The sequence below is a fragment of the Pelodiscus sinensis genome, chromosome 6, assembly GCF_049634645.1.
Source record: "Pelodiscus sinensis isolate JC-2024 chromosome 6, ASM4963464v1, whole genome shotgun sequence".
NCBI lineage: Eukaryota > Metazoa > Chordata > Testudines > Trionychidae > Pelodiscus > Pelodiscus sinensis.
The window spans coordinates 107866882-107894233 of NC_134716.1; the positions used below are offsets into that span (position 1 = coordinate 107866882).

A 27352-nucleotide genomic window follows, 5' to 3' on the forward strand; every position below is an offset into this window, starting at 1 on the left:
AAACTTTTAAATAATTACCGAAACCATATCTCAGTTCCTTTCTATAGACTGATATAAATAGGACAGTTGCTGTCAATTCCTAAAGCAGCCAGGAATCATTAACCACTCTTGTACCGTGCAATCCAGTACATCTTGATTCATTAGTTAAATCTTAGGAAGCGGGCTACTACAAGGTCAGGTTTTTTTTTTGTAATTAGTGAGAAAATGAAGCCGAAGTGTTTTTACTAGGGTTTGGTTCTCTACAGTGAGGCACATACATCAAGTTGCACAGCTCAGCTCTAGCATTTAAAATGCTACATGAACTAGATCCCAGCAACCCTAGTAGCATTCAGTACTCTAGTCTACTAACAATCTAAACCTTGGAAATGCAAGGGAATGAAGCTTAGTTTTGTCACTGAAGCCTCAGGAAAAATCTCTTTTAAAAGGGACTTTGTTTTAGGTTCTAAAACATTAGGTTCAGTTGTATTGAGATGTATTTTGTCGCTCTGTTTTACTCTACAATCTATCACATACCCACGCCAAACTTTATTAAATACATATTAGTTACCAAAATTTATTATTTTTAAACTATGACAGTATTTTAATCCTTCATTAACAATTCCATTTACCCTTAATTCATACTAAACCGTAGTCACCTGGCTTTGTTTTTGAAATCAGATACCAAGAAGCTTTGCTGCACTTCTTGTGTGTAAAGTGGTCTTTCCCTAGACACATCTAATATCTGAATAGTACAGAAAAGTGTTTCATGGTTGATTTTTTTGGCTCATTTGAAGATCTATTTCCAAATCAACATAGTGCAAGTAAAATGTTACAATATGATTTAGCTGCTCTATAAAAACTATCACCCTTTTTACACTAAGCCAGGTAGGGAAATAAAATGTTAGAATTCTTCTTCAGCATGTTTGCATCGACAGTGTTTCAACTGTAGCAGCCTCTCCACGGTATCAGCAACAGTTCGTTCACCGTGCACCTTGTTATCTCGGGTACGGATATTCACCGTTCCACTTGCCTTCTCCTTTTCACCAACAACTAAACAAAGAAAAATCCACAGATTAAATTAACTTTTTGCCCAAGGGTTGGTTTAAAAAGAAAAAAGAATTAGGAAATTAGGAAAGAACACACTAAAGCTTCCCAAGACAAATGAATCCTACACTGCAGCCCCCTTTACCCCTTCCCCACACTCACAGCTACCTTATGGTAATTCTAGTACAGACTCTGAATAATGAAAGCCCCATGACTGACACTGCTTTTGTTAACAACTCTGTGTTATATTTCAAGTGCCAGATTCTCATGTTTGATGCACAACAGCAAGATTCAGCTCCTGGGTACATGTGCATAGACTCATCAATGCATCAAGATATCAAAAGCAGCCTGAATCAGTGATCAGAATGTGGTTCTCCTGCTTTAGCATACACTTCACAATGAAGTTATTGAAAACCATTTAATGTGAACCAATCTCTTGACCTGTTGAATGAAAGGCACCAAGATATTTTTCCTGATGCAGTGTCATTGTGCCAAGTAACTAAAAAGCAATCTCTTCAGCTAACAAAGCAACAGAGATTTGCTCCATGGTGAGCAGTCATGTGCAGCTTAGAGGACGCGGTCTGAGAAGAAAACATGAGAATTAAAAAGGAATTTGCAGGCGTAGCCATAGTCTCTGCTTCACTCATTCCTGGGAAACTAGGTTAGACCAAATTTCAGTTGTATACATGAAAAATAAATCAGCTACTGCAGTATGTGACCACTACTCACTATTTCTTTACCTAATATAAAGTTATACTGTGCAAGCTGAGCATTTCTGATCTTCTTGTTTAGCGTACAGCCAGGATCTACATCCACATCGGACATTAATCCAGCATCATGGAATTGCTGTCTGACCTAAGTAATAAAAGGACAAAATATTTAAATCCTCAACCATGAGAGTATGTAGACTGACTGAAAGAAACCATTTGAGCTTTGAGAAACAAAAATTAATACTAGATATCTGATTTACTTTCATTCAGAGGCAGATGAATTTTGGCATTTCTCCTGGACCGGGTCCTCAAAAAAGTACACAGGGCACTGAAATATGGCAGAATGGCTCAGATAAAAAAAAAATTAATGGAGATTGCCTATCTCCTAGAACTGGAAGGGACCTTGAAAGGTCATTGGGTCCAGTCCCCTGCCTTCACAGCAGGACCAAGTACCATCCCTGACAAATTTTTGCCCCAAATCCCTAAATAGCCTCCACAAGGATTGAACTCACAACCCTGGCTTTAGCAGGCCAATGCTCAAACCACTGAGCTACCCCTCCCACCATAATAATGCATGAGATCCTCACACACTAAATACTAAGCAATCCTAGTATAGGTTGAACCTCTCTAGTTCAGCAACATCCATGGTCCACATGATTTTAGTTACCCGGATGTCCATTTATCATGGGTGTTGCCAACTTCCCTGCTGTCCCACAGTTTGTTTACAGCCATCGGCCCTGGCTCTCAGTGTTCTGTGCTGATCTTTAGCTCTAACTTACCTCTAAATGTCTTCTAAGAGCCCGGTAAGCAATGGAAGTGTTGGTAATTCTGCCAGACAATAATGACCTCCTGTGGTTTAGCAAATTCTCTGTTTTGGCACTGGTCAAGTCCAGAGAGTGCCAGTCTAGAGCTGTTCAACCTGTACCCGGATTCAATAGTATGGATACACTACAAGATTTTAGCCATACTGCAGCCAGGAGAGCTACAGGTCTTTGTGATCAAATGATCATTTAAAAGTTTAGGCCTGATATGGATAGCCCTATGCAAATACAAAATTGGTATCTGCAAAAACGAGCTGCAGATATTGACATCCGCAGATGCGGATATAAAGTGGACATACCCAAATTTGCAGGGTTCTAGATATGAGATTTGTATCCGCATTCACAAAAATGAGCCATGGATATCCGCATTGTATACTCGGGTATCCTCATGCATGGATGTAAAAGCAGATACCTGCAGATTTTACAGTGCTCTACTGATGAGTTTAAAGGAGATATACACAGAATGAGGTTTGCAATATTAAAATACTATTTACAACATACAAAGACCCCTGTCTTTTCTGCTCCATCATTACTCAAAATGCTTGTGGGCACTGGAGGTCTAAGTACAGTCAACTGCAGGAGTAGGATACAAAATGTTAAACATGTTTTCTCCATAGGTTTCTCTCTGGCTACAGAGCTGAGGAATTTCCTTTGCCTCCACAACCAGAAACATCCTCTTCAGCATCCATGTTTGTGGCTTGGATACCCAGAATCCAGACTAAATATTTATGTAAGATGATTAAGCTCCATTTAAAAGTTAAGCAGCTTAATTTATTATCAGAATACAACCAAACTTATTTACAACAGGAATTATAAAAATTCCTTCATAAAAACAAAGCCAATGACAATTAAGCATCTCAATTAAATCACAAATTTATCTTGGAACAAATGAATTCACCTTTTGTGCATATTCGTCACACGTTGGTCCCACCGGAACAACCATCACTTGCTGAGGAGACAGCCAGAGAGGCCTTTAGAAGGAAAACAATTGTAAATGGAGCATTTAGTAGTCTTCAATTGTATTAGACATACTTAATGCCCTCTTCCACCATCTAGAGTGCTCCCTCTCTGGCTGTACAATAAGCTCATTTTTCAAATTTACCATTTGCCTGCATAGTTTTCAGTCAGGATAGCAATCATTCTTTCCACAGATCCTAAGATGGCCCGGTGAATAATAACTGGCCTTTTCTTGTCATCACCATCATGGCTGTAAATTTAAAAAAAAAAAAAAAAAAAAAATTTAATATACTTGTACTTGATAGGAAAAACAGACTGTGTAATTACTACACACTCCAGCATTTGTAGTCGTACTCACCTCACAAAGGTAAGGTTAAATCTGACCGGGAGCTGGAAATCTAACTGAATCGTAGCACACTGGTGGTATCGGCCAATGGCATCTTTAATTTTAATGTCAATCTTAGAAACAAAAATCAAATGTTTAGAAGAGATTTTCAAACATCTTCACATGGAGTGAAATCTATTATAGTGCTGAGGAACCATGCAAACCTCTATATATCATCTATGTCTCTCTTCAGCCCAAGGTAGGACAGAAATGGCTTAGCAGTCCTGGGTTGAGCCATCTAATAGAAATTAATACAGCAGGAGTTTCACCAATTCAAATTAAGTTTACACATTGATTCAAGGTCCTGAACTAATTTGGAGCTTTCTACTTCACTTTTCCTGGAGTTCCTATTGAATCTATTCAACTGTACATGGGAATAACTTTAAAAAGTCAACCTGAACAATTATCAAAACCAAGACTTCTGCAACCTGTAGCTGAAAAAATTCCAAGCCTATTAATTCAAACATTAGATAATCAAATGGTGTCAGTTTTACAGCTTCTTACATGCTAAAAAGCACACCTCTGTAAGTGAGGGCTGTCTATGTCAGTTGAGGGAAAGAGACCACTAAGCAATGAAGATCATATTCCTTTCCTTCAGATTGTCCAGCTTCATCAATGTAATTTGGCTTCCAGATCTGAAAGCATGCACTTTTTAAATGCAGGCTGCAATCCTAAAACTATCTAGTTGAAAGTTAAGCAAGTATTTGCAGGATCTGGGCTTTAATCATTGAGCAAACTGTCCCTCTTATTCTACTGTTCTAAAACTGAACAGGGGTAGAAAACCCTATCACTTAGTCTGTTTGCACATAAAGTCAAACTATTGAATTAGTTTAAGATGTTTTATTGAACAAAGTTCTTAGTGACCTTCAAAATCAGCGGATCAAAACAAAAAGTGATTTAATGTTTTTAATCTTTTTTGGCAAATAAATGTGTGTCATTTGTTCAAGTATTTGGATGGCAATCAATTTTTCTGGATGATTTATCAAATTTTATAGTTATTCATTAAAATTCTTAAAAAAAGTTTTCTGTTTGCTATTTTCTTTAGTTATCCAATCATAAACTAATAAAAAAAATGCACTTAGATTGAGGCTGGACTCCATGAAGAGCTGCGTCACTAACTTAAAGGTACAATTTTAAACCATTTTAGTTAAACCAGTGCAAAAGGCTATATATATAATTATTTCAATTTAGTTTACTGCTGGGCACATGTTTAAGCTAAGAGAAAAAGTATTCACACAGGTGTAAGCAAGCATCAGAATAACCTGATTTAATTATGTGGGTTCAAGCTTGTAGGCAGACAATGGTGAACAACGAGCAGCTGCAGACACCAATAGTTTGCTAAAAGCCCATAAAGGTGAAAACTGAACAAATTATTTGGTGAATATTTATAAACAACATACATTCGCAAATATATCAAATCAGTCTACTACTGAGCTGTGAATAGTAAATTAGGCTATGTTTACTGAATAGCTTATTCAAAACAAATATATTAACAAGTTGCACACAAATGATGTATGGAGCTTCTTTTTCTTTGCAAGAGATTTCAATACAATTCCTACTTCACTTCACCAGATTGTGTCTGAATTGTGAAATTATTTATGCAAGAAGAATAGAAAAACTATAGTAGACACAAAATTGCAAATACTAGAAAAAATATTTTACCTCAGATAATTGTTTTTTATATTCAAGTTTTAATTTATACACTAGCCATAAACAATTTTAATTGCTCCTTTTTAAAAAAAAAAAAAAGTTACTGATCAGAATATGTCCGATATAGTTAAAACCGTTTAATAAAAAAGGCACAATAGTGCCACCTTCTGTTCATGCTTCCAAATGAGTTATCTACTTTCTCATTACAATAATAAAAGTAATACAGGTTGAACCTTTTTGGTTTGGTAATATTTGTGGTCTGGCAGAACCACCGATGTCACTGAAGCAGAGAGCCCTGGAAGCTGGAATGGGGGTGAGAGAGGAGGAGCGGAGCCAGTCCAGGGTGCAGGAGCAAAGCCAGTCCAGGTGGCTGGCAGCCTGGAGCCTGGCTGGGGGGGAGGACCAAGAGTGGAGCTTGTCCGGCAGCCTAAGGACAGGGAGTCCAACCAGGGCCAGCAGTGGAGTTGATGGCCATGAGGGGAGCCTAGCCAGGAGGCTGGTGGCCCTGGGGGAGAGCCCAAGGCAGGCAGCAAAGCAATGGGAATTGACCTCCTCTGGTCCAGCAAACTCCCTTATTCAGGACCAGCTAGCTCCCAAGGGTGCCTTACCAGGGAGATCCAATCTGCACTAATTGTTTTGTCTGTGAAAAGCTGGGTTGATCTGATTAAATAGAAAAAAGTTCAGCACAAAACAGATTCTTGGAAGTTGTCGTATCTAACATGAAAACAACAAAGTCTCAAACTCATTAAGAGTTATCCATCAAGCTACATATAGGAAGGGGGGAAAAAAAATCACATCCCAGAAAAACATGTAACTCTAAACTGAGCCTCTTGAGACAAAATAAAGGACACAGGAATTTATTTCACAATGTTTGTTCTTTAGGGACAGACTTTGATGTACATGACTTGTCATTTCCCTTAGGAATACATTTTATTTATTATCCTCCCTCCCGGCCAATGCAGGATGCTTTAATGAAAAATTAAAATGACCCAAATGCACTTGAATGTACAAAGCTAGATCAAGGAGTTTGTAGGATGACTGAGATGGGGGGGGAGGAGGAAGGGGTAGACAAGTCTGCAGGGGAAATGGTTGGAAAAAAAACCCTACCACAACACTCTTTACTCCCTCTTCCTGATAATTAATATAATGAAGGCTGCTGTCTGCTACTAATCTTCATCAATGCCAATAATACATTCAGTTAATATAACATGAGGGTGACCAGATGAAATCTTACTTGTTTTCATGTCCTCATCTGAAACCATTTGACAGATCTTTTTCATACTCAGAACTGGGGTTTGTCAAGGGATAGATATATCCCAAACCTCTCTTAAAAGAGGTTACTTAATTTTTAATATGATTTTGAGAACCCAAAAACACTTTGGGTTTGGAGGATTTTATTTCTTTGAAGCTCTCTAAGGATCATTTCTAGTGCTATTCCACTGTCTATCCCACAAAAATTGTGTTAAAATACTATGGTGATGGAGGTGTTCTTAGCCCTCAATAGTTGTTGACACACTTAGGAAAGATATGAACATTACAATAATTTACTAACCTTAGGTCCATAGAAAGCTCCATCCCCAGGATTCAATTCCCACTTCTCGCCAAATTCATTGAGGCTGTTTTCAAGTTGCTGGAGAAAGAATATATATTTTTAGTAATTCACTTTGTATTTACTTAATTAGCCATGTTTTTTCTTGCACATAGTACAGTATCAGATCACACACAGAGATAGTGAATACTAGATCTTTCCCTACTTAATTGTCATTCATGCTCTAGTATAACTGGGGACCCACTCCTGCTTCTCTTACTTATGCAGCTGAATTCTGCAGTACTACGGTCATGATTAAGTTGCAGCTGGGCTCTTTGATGGTGGCTCAAAAAAAAAAAAAATTCACATCACACTCATGTTTGGAAAAAAAACCTATTTTACTTTTCCTCCTTTTCAAGTACCCACATCTTTTGAATCTTTCTTTAAAAAGAGTTCACATTTTCAATACATCATCCACCATGGTCTCCACATATTGGAAGCTATTACTATTAGCAGTGGCACAAAGAATTAAAAACAGCTCTACAAGCTAAAATGAGTACAGTCAGAGCTGTCCCCAGTCCTTTTCAAGGCCTAACCCTCTTCCCCTACCCCAACATTTCAGTTTCCCACTACTGGCATATACAGTTAACACTTCTATACCAGGCCATTAAAGTTACCAATTACCTTTTCAGCTTGATTCCACACTTCAATATCTCCAAGGAACTTTTCAGGACGAGTGGAGAGGTCCAATTTGAAGGAAAATCCAAACACACCATACACAGCTTGCAAGAACTCCAGACAGCTCTTTATCTCCTCTTCAATCTTTCCATGAAGACAAATTATATTTGTGGCTTTATGTTGTTTGCACTTTAACACATAATATCTTATTCAACAACATACTTTACCTGCTCCATAGCACAGAATATGTGAGCATCATCTTGTTGGAACCTCCGTACTCTAGTAAGTCCTGTAAGGGCTCCTGACAGCTCATTACGATGGAGAACTCCAAAATCAGCCAGCCGCAGCGGCAATTCACGCCACGATCTTGGTCGATGGTCAAACATAAGGCTGAAGGAAAAGGTTCATTATTAGAAATGTATTCACAATTAAACTAGTAAAGAGCACCAGTGTACATTCATATAAGTCAGATGCTAGCAATTTCACTAATGCTGACAGGTTGTAATACAGTACACCATCGAACTAAGAGAAAGCTTTGAGGGAAACCGTTTCAGAACTGCTTGGGAGAAAGACAGGGTTTTTCTCATAAGAATCACACACACATTAGTTCATATTAAAAGCTGGCTTTTTAAACCTCATCTATGAAATGGCAGTTTATATCCATTCTTCATTTTTTTCTTTATCTTCCCGGACTCTCAGGTGCTTAGCACATTCAGCAGTTTCTGCCATCCCGTGTGGGTCCGTTCAGGCTTCTGAATATCACATTAATGGATCTGGCTTTCCTCTACTGTTCTGCATAATGCTTCTCTAGGTTGTAGGCTGCCATCTTTTTCTCTCTCCAGATAGAGTCTATATTGCCACCCAACACTGTTTCCATTAAAAGTGACAAGCGTCTCTTAAATATGTCCATCATCATCATCCCACTATATTTGGTGTTTTAGATTAGTTTGCTCTACTTAGAATTTCTGATGTGACAAGAAACTCTTTTCAGTGGACTCTGAAGATCTTCAACGGGCATTTACTTTGGAATGAGTACACCTTCTCAATCTCTGCTCCATAAAAAACTAACTTTTTTTTTTTTTTTAAGAAATTCTAGAAATGCTTCATTCACTATAACAGCTACTTTTGGAACAAGGATGGCCGTATACTTTGTCCTTCATTTGTGGATAAATAAAGCAACTTCTAAAGCAGTGTCTTTTTTTCCACCATTAAGGGATGTGTTGAATTAAGCAAGACAATTCTGTCAGCTAAAATGAGGTAATCTAATTGTGCTTTATCATTTGTCCATAAAACTCCTCAGTTGTCTTCTGCAGTTACTTTCCTATTGGTTCATAACCTAGTATGACAAAGAATTTAGTCTGAAAGTAATCTAGAATAATTCTTTCATTGACTTGTTTCCTACCCAGTTCTTACTCTTCTTTTGTATTTTGACCCTGCAAATCTGTCAGGGATGGTACTTGGTCCTGCTGTGAGGGCAGGAGACTGTACTCAATGACCTTTCAAGGTCCCTTCCAGTTCTATGAGACAGATAGAATTGCTATGTCAGTATCATGTCTAGAATCCACATTCCTAGAGTCGATAACAGCCATATTTGTTTCTCTAAAGCAGAGGTTCTCAACCACTTTAGGCAGCATATGCAGCTCTCTGTGTTAAGTGGGTCACATCCATACAATATATACACTACTTGAGGTTGTATATTGACCCTGAGGATGTCACATGGGTGGCAGCTGTGGGCTAACTGCACAAGAAGCTGCCTGTGGGGTAAGAACCTCTGGTCTAAAATGTAATTTGTTTACACCAGTCCATCTGCACTCATGGATTTCAAGGACATCAAGATATCTATCCATTTCTTTAAATATCTGACCAATTTTAGTTGCTTCTTACACTGTTCTCACATTCCAAAAATCCAATTTTCATCATTGATCTGACTTTCAGCAAGAAACTTCTCAGGAAATGCATTTCCTTGCTTATCTGGCCAATGCCAATCATCTTCCTCACAATAAGTTGATACATTAAAAACTGGCACTGCCCCATAAACAAATACGTATTTCAGGCATACAATTTTGGGGGGATTAAAGGAGATAGTTTTGAAAATCTAGCCCTTGAAATAATTGGTTCATAGCATTCATAACTATAACTCAATGAATGTAGGCATTGTAGGCTGTATGGTCCTTAATTATCAGATTATTTCACACTTGATAGGGTTTCAACTTTGAGTACCTGGGTTGGGCACCTAAATAAGAAGCTTGTATGTAAGAGGTTCAGAGTACTCAAAACCATAACTGAAACAGAAATGTGTACATTCTGGCCTGGGCTAAAATTAACCCAAGTTCTAACTCCATAAGAAAGATACACAGCTGAACTGAAGGTATAATTTAAGAACATGTCTCTGCACTACAGGCTCATGCATAACAGCTAGAAATTATAGTGATAGTACTAAAAATAAACTGTATTTTAAATATGCCAAAGTGCACCTTGCTTGAAAATCTTCATACATTTCAGGGGGGGAAAATGAAAGAGATAGCCCAAACAAATTAGCAATATTTGGTTAAACAGGTGCTATATAAATACCAGTGCCCTGGGCAGTTCATGGGCTTCAGAGCAAAGATTTCCTTCTCCACCTCAAATGAAAACATGTTTTCACTGTAATGCTGCCAGTGTCCTGATGTAATCCAGAGTTTGCTGTTGTAGATATTTGGAGTGACAACCTCCTGGAATCCTCGTTTTCGATACTCGCTCTGAAAGAACAGACCCAAGAAACAGAAGAGTTAATAAGGCAGGCTAGAATAGTAGTGCTCAACTTATGGCTTAAAGCTACATTTGTCTCTTTAGAATAGCATCTGCAGAAGTTGCGCTTCTGAAGCATACGAGACAATAGTGAGTTAAACAGGCAGAAGCCAAGATCCCTTCCCATTCTTTTGCAAAGGCCAGACAGAATGAAGACATGGGTGCTGGAGAATAAGATAGAAGAAATACGTTTCTCCATCCCAGCAACCAAAACAGCCATCAAGAATCAGTTTTCATTTATCAGACACAAAATAATGAGCAAAGCCTTGTGATAATCCACTGCAGCATTTGCACTCTAGTATAGTACAGAAATATAACATGGTGCAGTGGCAATGCAAATATCATGGCACAATGTCAGGATGTTTTTCCCCTCCACCTCTTTTGTTTTCTTACCCGGCAAACTCTGCCAGGTTAAATCCAATAACCTATTAAACAAACATGCTGTGTGCAACTGTTCGTGTGTTTGTTTTAAAGCATGACACACACAAATATTTACAACTAATCCCAATTATATCACTATACAACTATTTCCTTTTTAATTCCTTGTCTAGAAATCTTTTAAAATACAAAGGGGCAGGGAGAGATCCAAAGAAATTAACAACTTACCTTGATGAACTGAATTAATGTGTTATAGATGTAAGCTCCCTTTGGCAAGAAAAAACAACTGCCAGGACTGAGCTCATGGAAGAAATAGAGTTCTTGGTCCTGTAGAAAAACATGAATACATCTTAATTTTATCTGATGTGTTTAGATTTCTGATCATGTTCCTTTCTTCTCTCCACGTTACAGCTAAAGCCAGGCCTAAAATGTTAGTTCTCACTGCACATCACTAATTAAACCACAATTTCATTTTTTAAAAGTTCACATACTGTACTGACACACAGAAGATCTGATATAGTTCCCTGTATAAATATCCCCTATCATGAGGGTTAGTTTAAGATTGGTGTCCAGTTTCCTATTTAATATGGATGCTCCTAGATACACCTGTCATACCACATATCTGTGCGTGATGGCTTGTTAACTATACCCGAGGTGGTTTATCTGTTCTGCTTTCACCACTAATAATAACAAGTCCTACTGTGACATTTTACTATTCCAAAGCACTGTGCAAACCATTAATTAGTAAGCCGAACCCTTGCTAGATTGTGTTCCTGCTTTAATGCAGGAGATTTTAAAGAGTTGCCATCTCCTTTCTCCAAACAAAAAAAGCAGGCCCTGTAATGGTCTATTTAGGAGTCTGTTAATCACTGGTCTAAAAAAATGCATTTTCATTATGATTATTTTATTTACTGGCTTTAAGAGACCCTATAAAAGCTATAAGAACCCCTAATAGGGCAACCTTCCTCTTCAGATTTAATTTAGTGCTGTGTTGAAGCCCATCACTGGTTACAGATATTCTGCTTTCTCCAATTTTGTACATAATTATTCCATAGAGGACAGATATCAACTTGTCTAGATTTGTCATGTTTTGTTAAACAGCCAAAAACTCTTTAAAAGATGCTTCTTTTGTCTACAGTCCATTGTAGTAGTTTTCGTGCTCTGTTTTGAAGAGGATGATCATTCAATTATGCAGCATGTCCCTATATGTTCTGTGAATTACATCACATCTGGAAATACTAGCAGATAGGGTCCGTCTTTCACATGCCCTTTTATTCACTGTGCCACCTCTAGGCAGAATTTTAAAAGTAAATTACCAGCAAGTTTATCTTACCCGCCCAATCTTTCTGTGATCTCGATTTTTAGCCTCCTCCTGAAACTTCTCCCATTCCTTTAACATTTTAACATCTGGGAATGAAATTCCATAAAGCCTTTGGAGTGTTTCCATATCAGATTTGCCTTCCCAATATGTTGAGGAATTCTGAAGACAGACAAAATGGAACAGCAGAATAATGTGGACAACAGCACCCTTATGACTGCAACTGTACAAGCTCTGTAATATAGTCTTTAAAGGCATGCAATAATTAAAAACTGGTCAGTTAAAAAAATGAAACAGATAAAAGTACTATGTAAAATGAATACAACCCTGTATACAGAAATCTTAGTTTTTTAATCATGATGAAAGCTAATTGTACACAGTCTATACTATTATAAAAGGAGAGGCATCCATCATGCCATCTGTCATAGTACCAGACTTCTCCCGAGACTCCTCTGCCTCTGGCAGGTCCCAAGGTGCCAGCCAGACGGGAAGGTGCAAAGCAGGCACTTTGTGCACCTTTGCCCACCATGTTACTGAAGACCAACCAACCACCACCAGGTAATGGCACGCGCCCTGCACACCGCAACCTTCACATCGCTCCCATGTCATGGCCCAGCCCATTTCACCAGCCCTGAGTGCACCAAGACCCGGGTGGGGTTGCTCTGCTGCGCAGCCAGTGGGCTCGGGGGAGACTTGCACTGAAATGGAGTCCAAGAGGCCCCTTTCCCCAAACAACCACCAAAATCTAGCTGCCCCGCCCCCAGTGCAAGCCTGCCTCCTTCCCTTGCCCCCCAAGCAGCCTGTTAAATACCTGAGTCAGCCCCTCGATGCTGCCCTGTGCCCGCAAACCCGGCCCTGAAATACCTCACTCCCCTCCCGCACCGTGACCCTGAAATCCTCCCTCGTCCCCACTCAGACTGGTTCAGCTAAGTTAGAGGTCCATGTGCCGAGTGTAGAATAGAGGCCGTGCATTGCCAGGAGTGCAGGGAGTCCGGCCAATGGGTCCAGACAGGCTGGCCAGGATCCAGCCCGCCAGCACCCAGATGACAGACTCCAGTAGCTCCATGGCACCCTCTGGCAGGTGAGAGTGCATGGCGCACGCAGGCACCACAAGGTGGGAGGGGAGTAGAGGGGACATGGCCATTGCAGTAGTGGGTCCTTCATGGACAAGATGGCAGCCAGGTCTGCTTTTGCCTCCCGCACCAGGCCAACCTGAGTGTATGTCTACCATCACAACGGGATGGATAATGCCAGTAAAAATAAAAGATCAGATTCTTCACTGCAGCAAAGATGCACAAAACACAAATCTACTGGAGGTGTGTAAAAAAAAAAAAGTGGTTTAAAGATCTCTTTTGCTGCCTTTTATCTGGGTGTGATTCTATGCATGGCCAGTCCCATCTGGCTGCTCCAATTTACAATAAGCTGCAAAGGGAAGTTACAAGAGGCAAAAATTGTAAACCAGAATTGGCATAGTTTATGACGTACCTGGATAAACCTCTTATCTTGAGCCATGTTCCCTCTCCTGCTATTCTATCAGCAGTCAGTGTAGGCCGAGGCCTGCATAATTTAACTGCACTACTGGAATATCACTCTTATAGTAGGATGATCCTTCCTCAGATGGGCTAAACTAAGTTTATGGTCAGATTATACCACAGATTGAACTTCTGTGGTCTGGGACTCTCTGGTCTGACAGGACCACGGCTATTCCCGGAAAAGGGAGCCCCAGTGGCAGCAGCTGCCAGCAGCTGGGAGCAAAGCTGGTGCTGGGGCTGCCGGAGTTTGAGGGGCTGGCAGGGCCGCCAGAGCTCATTGGGTCCAATGGCCAGGGAGAGGAGCCCAGCAGGGAGGATAGTGTCCCACCCTCCCCTGATCTCCCACCCCGCATCTAGCAAAATCCCTTATCCAGGAGTTGTCAGGTCCTGAGGGGCCAGACCATAGACGTCCAACCTGTAGCCATGCAGCATGAAGTGCCGTACCCCTGACTTCCAGAGATTTGGCCCAAGATGTCTATTGATAAATTTTTGCTTAAAATTATGCATAGAATCTCAATGTTTACCTTATGGATTTTTAATGCTTTTATCTTGCCAGTATGTCTGACATGGGGACCTCTGCACAGATCTATCAAGGGACCACACCTGTCAAAATGCAAACAAAGACTCAGTTAGCTCACATTACATTAGTAATGTTGGTTACTCGTGACAGACACTTCATTGAGCATGCATGTATATATTTTACCTGTACACTGTAGTAGTTGGAGTGTTGACTTTTTCATTCAAGATCCGACACTTGAACTTATTATACTGAGAAGGAATATAATGGTAGAGTCCATGTTAATTCTTCACAACTTGAAACGGCAATTCAAATCTCAAGTATTTTTTATATGCTATTGCCAATGTGTGAAATAATGTATTCTACTAATTTAAAAGAATGCTTCAATGCATGCATCTGAACAAACTAATTCCTCTCTTCCTCTCCCCCTTCCCTACCCCCGATGGGAGAGTATCCTAAGGAATGGAATATAGCGATTAAAAGATCAGGAACAACTTTTTGTTGCACTCAAGTGTTTGTGTGTGGTCTGCTATACAGGGTAGACCTTCACAAAGAGATATAATTTCCATTTTGCTCTCACTGGAACAATATGGGCTCAGCTTGATTTCTACAGCTAGGGGTATTCTTTAAAAAAAAAAAAAAACAAGTACTTCTCAGTCTAAATTCTAAGATGTGCGCTGAACACATGCATCTCCCATATTATTCTCTCACTCATTTGCACAGAATGGTGTGATATGTAACTTTTATCAGCATCAGTTTTGGATGGACACTTAGGAACAAGTGCACCACATTCTTGGGCAGACTGCAACAGAAAGTCTATTTTTTTTTAAACAGCGGAGTAATAGACTTCCAAAAGAAATGAAGGTTTAGAAACAAGAACATGACCAACATTATACCAATTCTAAACAATATAACACACTTAGGGACAAATGACAAAATCACTTCCAAACAATGAGACTTGATAGCAAATTTCCAAAGGCGAGAACACATACTGGCTGTGCCAAATAAAACTGTGTAGATTCTCAAAGTGTAGCTAGGATTTCTGGATAACCATTCCCAGAGAATAGTTATCAGTGGTTCACAGTCAAACTGGAAGGGCATATTAAGTGTGATAGAGAATACTCTTATATAAAGTTAGCAGACAATACCAAGTGCTTTGAAGGATGGGATTATCATTCAATTTAAACTGGAGAAATGAGCTAAAAGCAGTGGTTCCCAACCTGTGGGCTGTGGACTCCTGGTGGTCCAGGATGGTACTGCAGGGGATCTGTGGAAAGTTTTAAAATAAGGATCTTATTTTTCTTTTCCTTTCCTTACTTTTCTTTTTTTCTACCCCCATGGAGGACAGTCCATGAAATTTTAATAGGTTGAAAAGGGGTCCATATGCTCACAAAGATTGGGAACCATTAGTCTAAAGTAAATTCAATAAGAGACAAAATGGGAAATGATGCCCAAAGAGTATTGCAAAAAGAGATCTGGGGATCATAGTGGATCACAGACTAAATGAGTCAACAGTGTAACACTGTTGCAAAAATCCTAAACATCACTCCAGGTTATATTTGCCACAGTGTTCTATGCAGAATATGAGAGGTAATTCCTCTATCCTACTCTTCGGTGATTAGGCCTGAACTGGAGTACAGTAGTGTGTCCAATTCTGAGCACCACGTTTCAGGAAAGAAGAACTGGAGAAAGTCCAGAGAATAGCAAAAAAAAAGATTAAAGGTATGAAAAACATGGAAAAAAAAATTGTGAAAAAAAGGGTCTGTTTAGTCTGAAGAAGAGAAGACTCGAGGGCAGGGGGGAATAAGATAATTTTTTTTACAGCATCTGATATCTGCAAATCCATCATTTACTGTCACCAGTGTTTTACATTCTCAAGGAGTCATAGTACCATCCAATTCATATTCACAACAGCCACATAAACTATTATGCTCATCTTGCAAAAAGGGAAACAAAGCAACAGAAAGACAACATACTCAGTAAGTCAGTGGAAGAACCAGATTAGAAGTCTGGTGTTTCAGGAACAGAATCCCATGATTACCTTTCATTCCTTTCATTTAGAAAGTGAAAAGCTTGTGTGTGCACTCACCTTTATTAAATATCCCAAGTAAAGCCACATTAAAACCTACACACTTGGAAGTATTCTGTCAACTTGCTGCACACAACATCAGCAGTGCATCTTTCACCAATACTAATAGCAGATGCACAGCTTACATTTCACACACTTACTGTGCAGCTAGAGTAAATATGAAACAGTCTAAAACAATCTACCTTAAACATTTCAAGTAGAGTTTCCTTCTTAATTTCCAGTCTTTCAAATGGTTGTTTTTCCTTCATGATCTTCTTGCATAAGGCCTCCAAAGCAGAGAAATCATTACTGGATACGCCTCTACAACAGACATAAGTATTCTGCATTATCTCTTACTAGTAATCTCTTTGGTGGTTCCACCCCCACAACATAGCAGCATATGAACTAGAGTCACCATAATGAGGGAAACAATTTTCACCAGAAAACGTGCTGTTCAGAGCACTTTGCCCCAGGAGCTAGGAGAAGCAGGAATTAGATTGTGTCAGAGGGGTAGCTGCGTTAGTCTGAATCTGCAAAAGTGGCGAGGAGTCCTATGGCACCTTATAGGCTAACCGAAGTGTTGCAGCTGACGAAGTGGGTCTTTGCCCACGAAAGTTTATGCTCCAACACTTTGGTTAGTCTATAAGGTGCCACAGGACTCCTCGTCGCTTTTGCAGGAATTAGATTGTGACTCCATGCCTGCTCGTGGGGCAGCACACCAATCCACTGCCCTTTTCTTGATCTGGATTGGAAGGTTACAATACAGCCTCGTGGAAGTGAAAAGAAAGAACTTACCCATCCTGAAGGTACATGTCGTAATAAAATCCATTTTCTATTGGTGGGCCATAGCACAAACATCCACCATAGATTCGCTCCATAGCTTCACCCATTATGTGAGCACTTGAGTGCCAGTATACCTAACAAGAGGAATTAAAAGGGGCCCAGCTTGAGCAATTCTGTACAAAGCATTTCAAGATCCTCTGAAATCCATACGGAAGTCTTACAATGATTTGTTTTTATAGATACTTGAAGGGAAGATTTATTATTAGAGCCAATTACGTAGTGGGAAATGAGTCACATATCATTTTGCCAAATACCCCAAAAAATCATGAGTAACTACCTAACAAATTATACTTGATGATCTTTATAGTCTGTTAAGTTTTGAAAAAATTTCACAATAGTTCTCTCAAACAGCGGGTAGGGTGCGGAAAGAAAAATTCACTTAGTTGCACAAACTTTAATTGACTAGCCTCATTTACTATCTTCATAGATCATCTATTATAAAACAGCACCAATGGAATGGTAATGCAGGCTGGGATCCATGAAGGGATTTAGGTGCTGCAACGCTGACTATCACAACACCTGGCTATTGGTTCCTAGAAAAAAATCATAAGAAACTACACTGTGATCCATTAGGGATGTAAAATCCCATTTAATCAGTTAACTAGTTAAACATTATGTTTAACTGATTTAGGTTTATAATCTACATAGCCAAGTTAGATGTCTAGGGTCCGGAGAGAGACAGGCCCCTTAGAATGTGACCCATAAAATTCAGCACGCTTGGCTAGCTTGGGCGGCTTAAAGCCAAGAGGAGATGCCAATGACAGGGATATTTGCCAAGTCCAGCCCCTTTCTCAGAGATGACAACTAAAGTCCCTGCTGCAAGGACGCGTCAGTCTTTGCTTCTTATCTAGGTGGCTGGTTCCCATTTCTGGAGAGTCAGGCAGTTTGGACAGCTAGGCTGCTTCGTACAGAAACGAGTTAAGTCCCTGCCTAAATCTACACAAAAAGGCCAAAAGAGGAGGTGGTGGTGTTACCACCTGCGGTGTATGCCTTTTAGCCCAGTGATAGAGCACTCACCTGGGATATGGGAGACCAGGTTCAATTCCCCTGAAGAGCTACAGAAGAGATTGGCAACCTATGCACGTGAGCTGATTTTCACTGGCATGCAAGGCGGAAGCTCAGCCCCACCCATCCTCCCCATGAAGCCAGGAGCTTGCGCCAGTGTTCCCTTAACACGTGCGCATATGCGGCAATGCACAAAAAATTCTAATCTAAGCCCGCCCACCTCCACAGCAGCACTCACTTTCCTCCTGCTCCTGGAAGGTGAGTGTCTTGGCTGCTGCCGCTGGCGGGGACAGCCTGGGGTCACATTGGGGGGCGGCTGCTCAGGCAGTTGCTCTGGCAGCCAGGCCCATGATGGGGGCTGGCTGCTGCTGGGCTGAGGCCACATTGTGGGGCGGCTGCCCCCAGTATTTTGGGCCTAGAACACGTGGCGGGTTGATGCCGGGGGGTTGAAGCCACAGACAGGCGGGTTGCTGCCGGAGGTGGGATGAAGCTGTGAATGGGCAGGTTTCTACTGGAGGGGGAATTTAAAGCCACAAGCAGGGGGCTGCTACCACTGGGGATCGGAGTGGTGGGTGGGCTAGCGTATTGGACACAGGGACAGGCCCATGGCCACATTGAGGGTTGGCGGCTCAGACAGCCTCTCTGGCGTGCTGTAGGTTGCTGAATCCTGACTCAGAGGCTTGTGAGCTGCTTAAAAGTATCAAACTATGAGCCTGAGATCAGAGAACTCAGCAAGGCAAAGGAAAGCCAAGGATCACACTAAACGGTAAGATCTGCATCTTAATTTATTTATTAATGAACTGCTATAAGTAGGAGTATTAGTGACTTTAAAAAGTATCACTGGCACTCTGACCCATAAACAGAAGTAAGTTAAATCTCGGCACGCCTCTTCTGAAAAGTTGCTGATCCCCTAATTTAGAGGCTTTTTCTTGCCATGAGAGTCCTAATATAGTCTTAATTACTGCAACTGCTATTAATGCATGCCAGCATGCATATATCTGTAGTAGCACATCATACTTTTTTAAGTAGTTGGTAGAAAATAAGGGATGTATAACACTATGATTTTCATTCTTTATGCCATTAAAGGTAGTAATGCTAACTGAGGACAAGTTCAATGTAGATTTGAAGTGTGTCATTCAAGAGAGGGAAGAATCAGTTTAGTGGAAGATACTTACTGCTTGAGCAGCTTCATCATCAAACTTGAGCAGTTCCAGGGTACAGTCTTCCTCCAACGGACGATCTAGATCCCAAACCACTTTGTTCACTTTAGCAATAACAGTGTTGTCAGCCAAGCCTTGACTATCCAAAAATAAAACTTATGTCAACTACAGGAATCAAAACATTGAGACACTCTCCCACATTGCTACTCTGCCCAGTCAGGGTCATATTTTCAAGACTACTTAGCGACGACTTAACTTTGCTTCCACTGACTTCAGTGGAAGAACAAGGGAAGCAAAGTCAGACCAACACTACGCATTTAAGAAAATCTCACACAGCGTGTTAATTTGTTTTACTGGGGAGGAGGCTGTATGCTGAGGTGTGTGTGAAGAGCAGGAAGAAAATATATGTTGTTCATTTTGCAAATTTCCCAGTGTAAAGTATTCTAACAATTGACTTAGGGCAGAACTTGCAGAATATGCTAATAGGATCCTTCTGCAATAGGAGATGCAGCCTCTTTTAAGCAAGTACCTGAATAAGGACAGATTTTTTTAAACTTCCTGTAAGTCTGACTTTTACATTTTGTCCCAACTAACTGAAAAAAGAAAACCTAATTCTTAAAGATGATAAAATTTGGCATTCACTTGAAACTTAAACTGAAAATTATTAAATACTTGAGCAGGTCACTGGTTCAGACAGATTGACTGCAAAAGTGGAAGCATACCATGAGTGTTTCTGAAGCACTTCCCTTAGAGCTGAACAAGTCTCCAAGACGACCTAATCTTTATTAAGTTTATTTCACTTCAACTGTATTGGAAATTACTTGATGTCTAAGAAACATACCAATATTGTTCAGAAACATCCACTGATACCAACTCATTCTGAGCTTACTAAACACTAAATGAACATAGGTAAAATCTTTATAAAATATAGCTAAAAATATAGCTTGAGACCAAATTTTCAGAGATCATCTCGACAGATGAATAATTGTGCAAACAGCACATGCATTAATTGCCAGCCTTAAATATATACCAAGAAAGAAGTTTCAAGTAAAATGAGTAACCTAACCAAAAATACGGTTCGTATTTCTCTGCTAAAGTTTAAAATCTCATTTTCATTATTTTAATTTTGAGCATCAAACTGGGACCACAATGTTTTCCAAGACGCCTATTATATTGCCTTAAACGTTCTATTGTAGTTTTACCATTCGATAACACAAAGGTTGGGTAGTGCTCTTCTTAATGTGTGCCACATATATATAGGAAAACTAGAAGATTTACTCAGCATTGCTCAGGTCCTTAACTCAATTTGTTTTTTGGAAAATAAAATGAAATGAACATGTTTCATTTAAATCATTGCTCTGGGATGAGGGGTCCAGTATGTGGGCTGCCTTGGGGAAGAGAGGATTACCCCAGCCTTCTTTCACCTCAGCATCTTGAGGTCTCATGAGAAGTGCCTCTCCGTGACCATGGCAGCTCCAGCAGGCACAACCACGGGGAGGGGTGCAGCTGGGACAGGTCCAGATTCATCTGCCTCCTGCGCTCCCCAGCCAGAATGAGGAATGCAGTAAGCTGGGCACTTTCCTTTTGCTCCCTGATGAAGGGGACCATCCAGCAATGTCCCCATACAAATCAGGGGGTGGAGGGGAGCTCAGCTCACACCTCTGCCCTCCCTAAAGGGCTGGGGCAGCCACCCCCTTTCATCTTTTCACCTGCCTGGTGATCCTGTCTCTTTTCTATATGGTTTTCTGAGAAGCAATCCTATTCCAGGCACACCCCATTTTCCTGACACGACTAGATCCTTACCTATGATAAGAGGACGTTGTATACCAAATTTGATATCCTAGCTCTTACTATTTAGGAGTTCTTGAATAGCCAGACTCTCTCTAATATATAGCTGATAATTAAATTAAGATATTTTTATGATCAACTCCTATTGAAATTTACAGACTTGTCCCCACATGTCAATGCAGGATAGTTTAAACTATGTGATGCGCTAGCAACCAATCATGCAAACATTTCATACATGTGAGTAATATTACTCATGTGCTTGATTTGTTTCCAACTCAACAAGTGTACTCACTTAGTAAAAGTTACTCTCATATTTATGTACCTACAGGATCCAGCACAAATAATGTTTTAATTTTAGAAATAGCATCTTCATAAGGCAAAGAATTAAGTTTTGAAATGAGAAAGCTGTTTAGTTTGAATCTACTATATATTTGACAGAGTTTGTCTCTGAGCAAGTGAGTCTATCTGTTCAAAGACTCCTCCTAAATGGTAAGAGCTAGGACCACTAAAATTGGTATATAGCTTCCTCTTGACATAACTTAAAGCAAGGTAAGGGTTTGGTTGTGCCAGGACAATGGATGTGCCTGGAATGCGATTGTTCTTCATAACACAGAAAGGGAGGGGCTGCTAGCAGGAATATTTATATTGTGTAATGACCACAGGGGGGAAACAAGGGACCAGAGATGGGGACCAGGACAGCTATAAGCCCATTGGGACAGCAGGAGGAAGAAGTAAGCCTCCCACCCACTTCTGGCTAGCACAGTCCCCGCCGTGGCCAGTCCTGGGAACCTGAACCCCAGGCAACATGGCTTGAGTTGGCTCCTGTGCTTTCCCACCGCCAGCCCTGAGCCCCTTCTGACCCCCCCAACTTTGAGTCCTGAACCCCTGACACCTTCAATCCCCTGCCCTGCACCCCCACACATCCCCAAGCTCCTGCCCTGAAGGACCCAAGGAATGTTAGGTAAATCTTCTGGTTTATAATAAAAACAAGATAGCCTTGAAGAAAATTAAGTTGTATTAAGAAATAAATAACCCACCATGCTAAGGACTATAAAAGATCACATATGCAAATTGCAGTAGCTGTTTCTGAAAGTGATAGCATAGATCATAGAAGTCAGTCATACCTAATTCCACAAGCAACTTGATAGGGAGTGGTCTTCCAGGATTCAGCATCAACCTGCTTGCCATCAGGTAATGTGACTTTAATGGGTTTACTGTCTTTTGCAGCTTTTTCTGCTAGAAGTGCATTATGTTCTGCTTTAAGTTTATGATACATCTCTAGGCGCTGATCGATATATTCAGGCCAAGGATTCAGCTACACATAAAAGAATGGATGGAAGGAGAAGTATTTATCAAAGACTTCCAGTTCTAATGTAAAATAAACTTGAAAATTAAGCAAAGGAAGTACATTTTCTGGAATCAGAATGTAATTGATTTTCAATGGACCAAGGAATCTAAGTCACTTGGGCCTGGGCGCTTATGACAGTTTTCCAAAGGAAGAGGGGCCAGGCTAGTTTCTTAGCAAAAAAAAAAAAAAAAAAAAAAAAAAAAACAGTTAATGCACTGCAACAACAGTTTGAGATGGACAAATTCTAACAGAGCTTAAAATATGCTGGAAAAAAAGACTGACATTATCATCACAGTAATAAATGAGAGCATGGGAAGAGTCTAAGAGCACAATACTGCAAAATTACAAGCATAAAACTTTTATACTTAAATATGCCAAGATCTCCTACTTTTGCCTCCTAGAAGTACAAATTCTGACTCAACCTTATAATAATAAATCAATCCTTCTAACATCCCAGCTAACCTGTATTGACACTCCATCTTCTCCATCCATCTTTACTTCCTTCCTTCTTCCATTTAACCTATTACCGACACTTTTACCTATTACCGACAGCGGGGATCCTCAGGAGTACAGGATCTGCCAAAAAAGCTCCCCGCTGTCGCGGCTAGACTTTACTTTCACTTTCAAAAGGGCGCTTGATCGGCACAGCACCCGAACATGAGTATGCAAATGAAGCCCAGGATATTTGAAGCCCAGACTCATTTGCACTTTCGAAGTGCTTGATTTGAATCCCTCTGTCTGCAGAAGGATGCAGTCTAAACGTAGCCTAGGTGTAGTGCACTGATGTCTTTGGTTTTTCATTCAGCAATGAAATTAAACTATTTAAAAACATATAAATGAACTGGAAATTCACCTCTGTGCAGCCTCCATCACCAGACCCTTCTTTGGTTTTCTTCTTTCCCCCTTCCTTCTTCTCTTCCCCAGCATGTATCTAAAAAAAAAGGTAAAATGAACTAATTTTATTGTACTCATCTTTCTCGAGGTCACGTTTTTACAGGTTGGACCTCCCTTGTCCAACCCCCTCAGGACTTGACCCATCCCGAATGAGGGAATTTGCAGGATATGGGGAGGTCCCTTGCCAATGGCCTCTCAGGACGCTCCCTCTCCCTGAAGTTGGCTCCGCGCCAGCCCCACTGCCACTGGGCTCCAGCCTGCAGGCCTTGGACATGGGTTCCCGCCTGCTGGAGCTCCCCAGGATGGAGCTCCCCAGCATCCACAGTCCTGCTTCTTCCCCGCCTTACTGAGGATCCCTACCTGGGACAAGGTTTGCCTATCCTGCTGCTGCCCTGCTGTCCAGAGCTTCCTGGGGACAGGGTTTGCCGGCTGGCCCACTTTTGCCACTCACCGGTCCCGTTACTGCTCTGTCCAGCCAGGGATCCCCGGGACAGAGCTGTCTAGCCTCTGTGGCCCTGTTTCTCCCCTTCCCGCCAGGGGATCCGCGCCAGGGATGGGGTTCATCGGTCCTGCTGCTGCCCCGGGGATGGAGGTCCCCAGCGTCCGTGGACATGCTTCGCTCCCACCTGACCAGGGCTCCCCAAGGATAAGGTTCACACTACAGATGTTAAATATCGGTTAACTGACTAATCGAGTAACCTTGTGCATTCTTATTGGTTAGTCGACTATTCTATAGTCCCTGGGGGCAGGCCAACAGCAGCGCAGGGTGCCAGGCAGGAGTTAGTCCACGAGAGGAGCCAGTTTAAAAACCCAAAACACCCAGCTCCTCTTGCAGACCAGCTGCTTGGCATCCTGTGCTGCTGCCTCTGATAAAGAAACAGCAATCCGGGGTGGCAGGTGAGCTCCCAAACCCAGCGCAAACTGGAACTAAGCCCGACTGCTTGCCCGCCTGGCTCCTAATACACTTTAAATGCAGAGCCACAGCGGGGGTAGGTCCTGGACCCAGCGGGAGCCGGAACTAAGCCGGGCTGCTGGCCAGACTACTAAAAAATGTAGTGGCTGTGGGGGGGGAGGGGGAAGTACTATGTACATAGTATATAGCATTAACTTATAAGCTTTTGCTTATCGGCTAGTTGACTACACTACTTCCTTTTTCTATACCCCGTAAAACACCTTGCTTATAGTTCTATGCTTTTTTTAAAGTCAGAGCTGTCCAGAGCTTAAAGTTGAACGTGGTGCATCCCATCACATTTAAATCACGGATTAAGAACCGGTAATTTAATGAGGAAAGTGAAACAACATTGGAAGAAAGGATAAAAACAGACAAGATAGTATCAGAGCTGTGTTAGTCTGAATCTGCAAAAGCGGCGAGGAGTCCTGTGAAACCACAGGCGCCACATGCATCTGACGAAGTGGGTCTTTGCCCACGAAAGCTTATGCTCCAGTTATGCTTATGCACTTCAGTTAGTCTATAAGGTGCCACAGGACTCCTCAGCGCTTTAACCGAGAAGATAGTTACTTGGTGGTTCGGTATATGCTGGTCATTTCCTGCATGCACTTTCTGGCACTGTTTCAGTTTCTTTTTTGAGTTCATCTGGCCAGATCCTGCATCAGATCAGTGCAGCTCTTGTGCCTGCACCGAGCCCCATGGACTTTATGGGGAACCAGGGCAGGAGAAGGGCAATTTAGACTGCCAGCTCTGCAGTGCAGGAAGCAGGGGGGCTGGCACAATGTGTACAGTGGGGGTGCTGAGAGTCACCGAACCAGCTGTACACCTTGAGTACAATGGAAACCACTGCAAGCCTCGGGATGCTGTAGCACTATCCCCCCAATCACACTCCCCTCCTTGCAGCCCCTATGGCAGGAGAAGGGAGCGCTGTGTGTGTGGGGGGGGGGGGACACCCGCCCCGCTGGCGCTGCCAGACCACACGCACCCAGCCACCCCAAAGGGCCGGCGGGGCTAAGACACCCGGCTGGAGCTAGAGGGCAACCGGCCACGGGGCCGGGTGGGGAGCAGAGGGAAGCAGCCAGTGTGTGACCCGGCCCCAAGGCGCAGGGGCTTTTCGGCCCGCGGTTCAAACCCAGCCCCAGGCCGGAGGGGCCGCGTGGAGAGCCCCGGAGACCGGCGCGGCGCTCACCTGGCTCCCGGCCCCCGCCATGCCGCTGCCCGTACTCGCTCCGCACGCAGGCCCAGCCGGCTCCGGCAGCTGATGCAACTGGGGGCGCGGCTGATCCCGCCTCCGACCGCGGGAAGCGGGCGGAGTTAGCAGCGCTGGGCCCCGCCTGGCTGGGCGCCGAGTGGGGACAGGGCCTGTCAAAGGGCGGGGCCATCGCTCCGCCCGGCCTGACGTGAGACCAGTGAGCTCCGCCGCGGGCGGCCCAGGACCAGCCCTCTGCCGCCTGGAGCGCGGCCCCGCCCTGCCGCGGGTGGGCCCGAGCGAGGAGCCGATGACCCGTAGGGAGCGTCGAGAGGATTGACTAGCCCACGTAGGCGGCCCTGCAACCCGCTACCAGCCATCCTTGCTGGGCTCCGCTTGCTAAGGGAGCGGCTTGAGTCCCCCCCCCCTCTGCCTTGTTCTCGCCGTCCCGGGCTTCCAGAGCTGAACTGCGATCCCAGCCCCGTTTGCTAAAAGGCCTGCCTGGCTGGTCCCCTTCGGACGCCCTCTTGCAGGGAGAGGGACTCCGGCTAGAGAGACGCGGTGGGCCTTGGCCTAATAGTTTTATTGGCCCCGCTGCTGAGAGACAAGTTTTCCTTCTCTGTCAAGTCTATCCACACCCGCCTCTTGGCTTCCGGAATGGGAACAGTCCTGACTCTCTGTTGCATCAGTTGGTAGAGCTGGCTAGGCCAGTTTGTAACCTCACCCTGGAACCTGGCTCTGTGCTGAAGACCTGAAGGAGTGCTCCCTGTGGCTTGGAAACTTCACTCTCACCAGCAGAAGTTGGTCCAATAAATGCTATTACCTTAGCCACTTTGTCTTTCTAATATCCTGAGACTGACATAGCTACAACTACTCTATGGCTGTGTCTACACTGGCATGAATTTCCGGAAATGCTTAAAACAGAATAGTTTTCGTTATAAGTATTTCCGGAAAAAGAGCGTCTACGTTGGCAGGCTGCTTTTCCGGAAAAGCCCTTTTTCCGGAAAAGCATCTGTGGCCAATGTAGACGCGCTTTTCCCGAAAAGAGCCCTGATTGTCATTTTCGCGATCGGGGCTTTTTTCCAGAAAAGACTACTGGGCTGTCTACACTGGCCCTTTTCCGGAACAGTGTTCCGGAATAAGGACTTATGCCCGAGTGGGAGCAGAATAGTTTCTCTGGAATAGTGGCTGATTTTGTACAGTAGAGCATTGTTGCTTTTCCGGAAATTCAAGGGCCAGTGTAGACAGCTCGCAGCTTATTCCGGAAAAGCGGCTGATTTTCTGGAATAAGTGGCCCAGTGTAGACACAGCCTATAAGACTAGGACTGTTCCTTTTTGAATGAGCACAACCATGGGCCTTGATTCTAAGCCCAAAGGGTGGGGGACAAAGGTGATTTACACCACTAGGATACTGGGTCTGCGAGAATGGCCAGTAGTATAAACTGGAGTGGTTCTGTTGTAATTCACACCTGAGCTGCAAAAGTCCACAAAGAAACATCCAGCAGTGTAGCTAGACTCCAGCTACACCAGTGGTCTCCAACCTTTTTAAGCACAAGATCATTTTTTGACTTTAAGTGCATCTCAAGATCTATCTCAAACCCAAATACCCTTGCCCCATCTCCTTTGTGCTCCTGCAAGGCCCCCTGCCCCTGCTCATTCCATCCTCCCTCCCCTGTCCTGCTTCACTTTCAACAGTCTGGTCCAGAGCCTGGAAGACCAATATGATGAACTGCATGTACATAGGAGTTCTAGCAGAAAAACGACAGGGAGCTGTACACGAACCTCAGTCTTCTCATACAGCAAACCCAAATGCTGGGGGACCCT

The 27352-nt window shown here is 42.4% G+C and overlaps 1 protein-coding gene across 4 annotated transcripts in view; it reads right to left on the reverse strand.

Moving 5' to 3' along the window:
- Window positions 1–533: 533 nt before the first annotated feature.
- The window catches only part of TARS1 (threonyl-tRNA synthetase 1), a 53483-nt gene continuing 26664 nt past the window's right edge, over window positions 534–27352 (reverse strand). For 2 of the 4 annotated variants that reach the window (XM_075932586.1, XM_075932587.1), the window contains 18 exons: window positions 23350–23427; window positions 22273–22463; window positions 19376–19499; window positions 17148–17269; window positions 16556–16673; window positions 14471–14535; window positions 14292–14370; window positions 12251–12397; window positions 11146–11244; window positions 10324–10490; window positions 7980–8142; window positions 7759–7896; window positions 7099–7176; window positions 3870–3970; window positions 3657–3761; window positions 3453–3525; window positions 1764–1878; window positions 534–1029 (listed from right to left, as the gene is read on the reverse strand). In XM_075932586.1, the coding sequence (XP_075788701.1) occupies window positions 881–1029; window positions 1764–1878; window positions 3453–3525; window positions 3657–3761; window positions 3870–3970; window positions 7099–7176; window positions 7759–7896; window positions 7980–8142; window positions 10324–10490; window positions 11146–11244; window positions 12251–12397; window positions 14292–14370; window positions 14471–14535; window positions 16556–16673; window positions 17148–17269; window positions 19376–19499; window positions 22273–22463; window positions 23350–23427 (2112 nt within the window). In that variant the 3' untranslated portion in view covers window positions 534–880. Of the gene's footprint in view, window positions 1030–1763; window positions 1879–3452; window positions 3526–3656; window positions 3762–3869; window positions 3971–7098; window positions 7177–7758; window positions 7897–7979; window positions 8143–10323; window positions 10491–11145; window positions 11245–12250; window positions 12398–14291; window positions 14371–14470; window positions 14536–16555; window positions 16674–17147; window positions 17270–19375; window positions 19500–22272; window positions 22464–23349; window positions 23428–23841; window positions 24046–25528; window positions 25931–27352 lie in introns of those variants that run through there. The other 2 variants (XM_075932588.1, XM_075932585.1) reach the window with 2 other exon arrangements.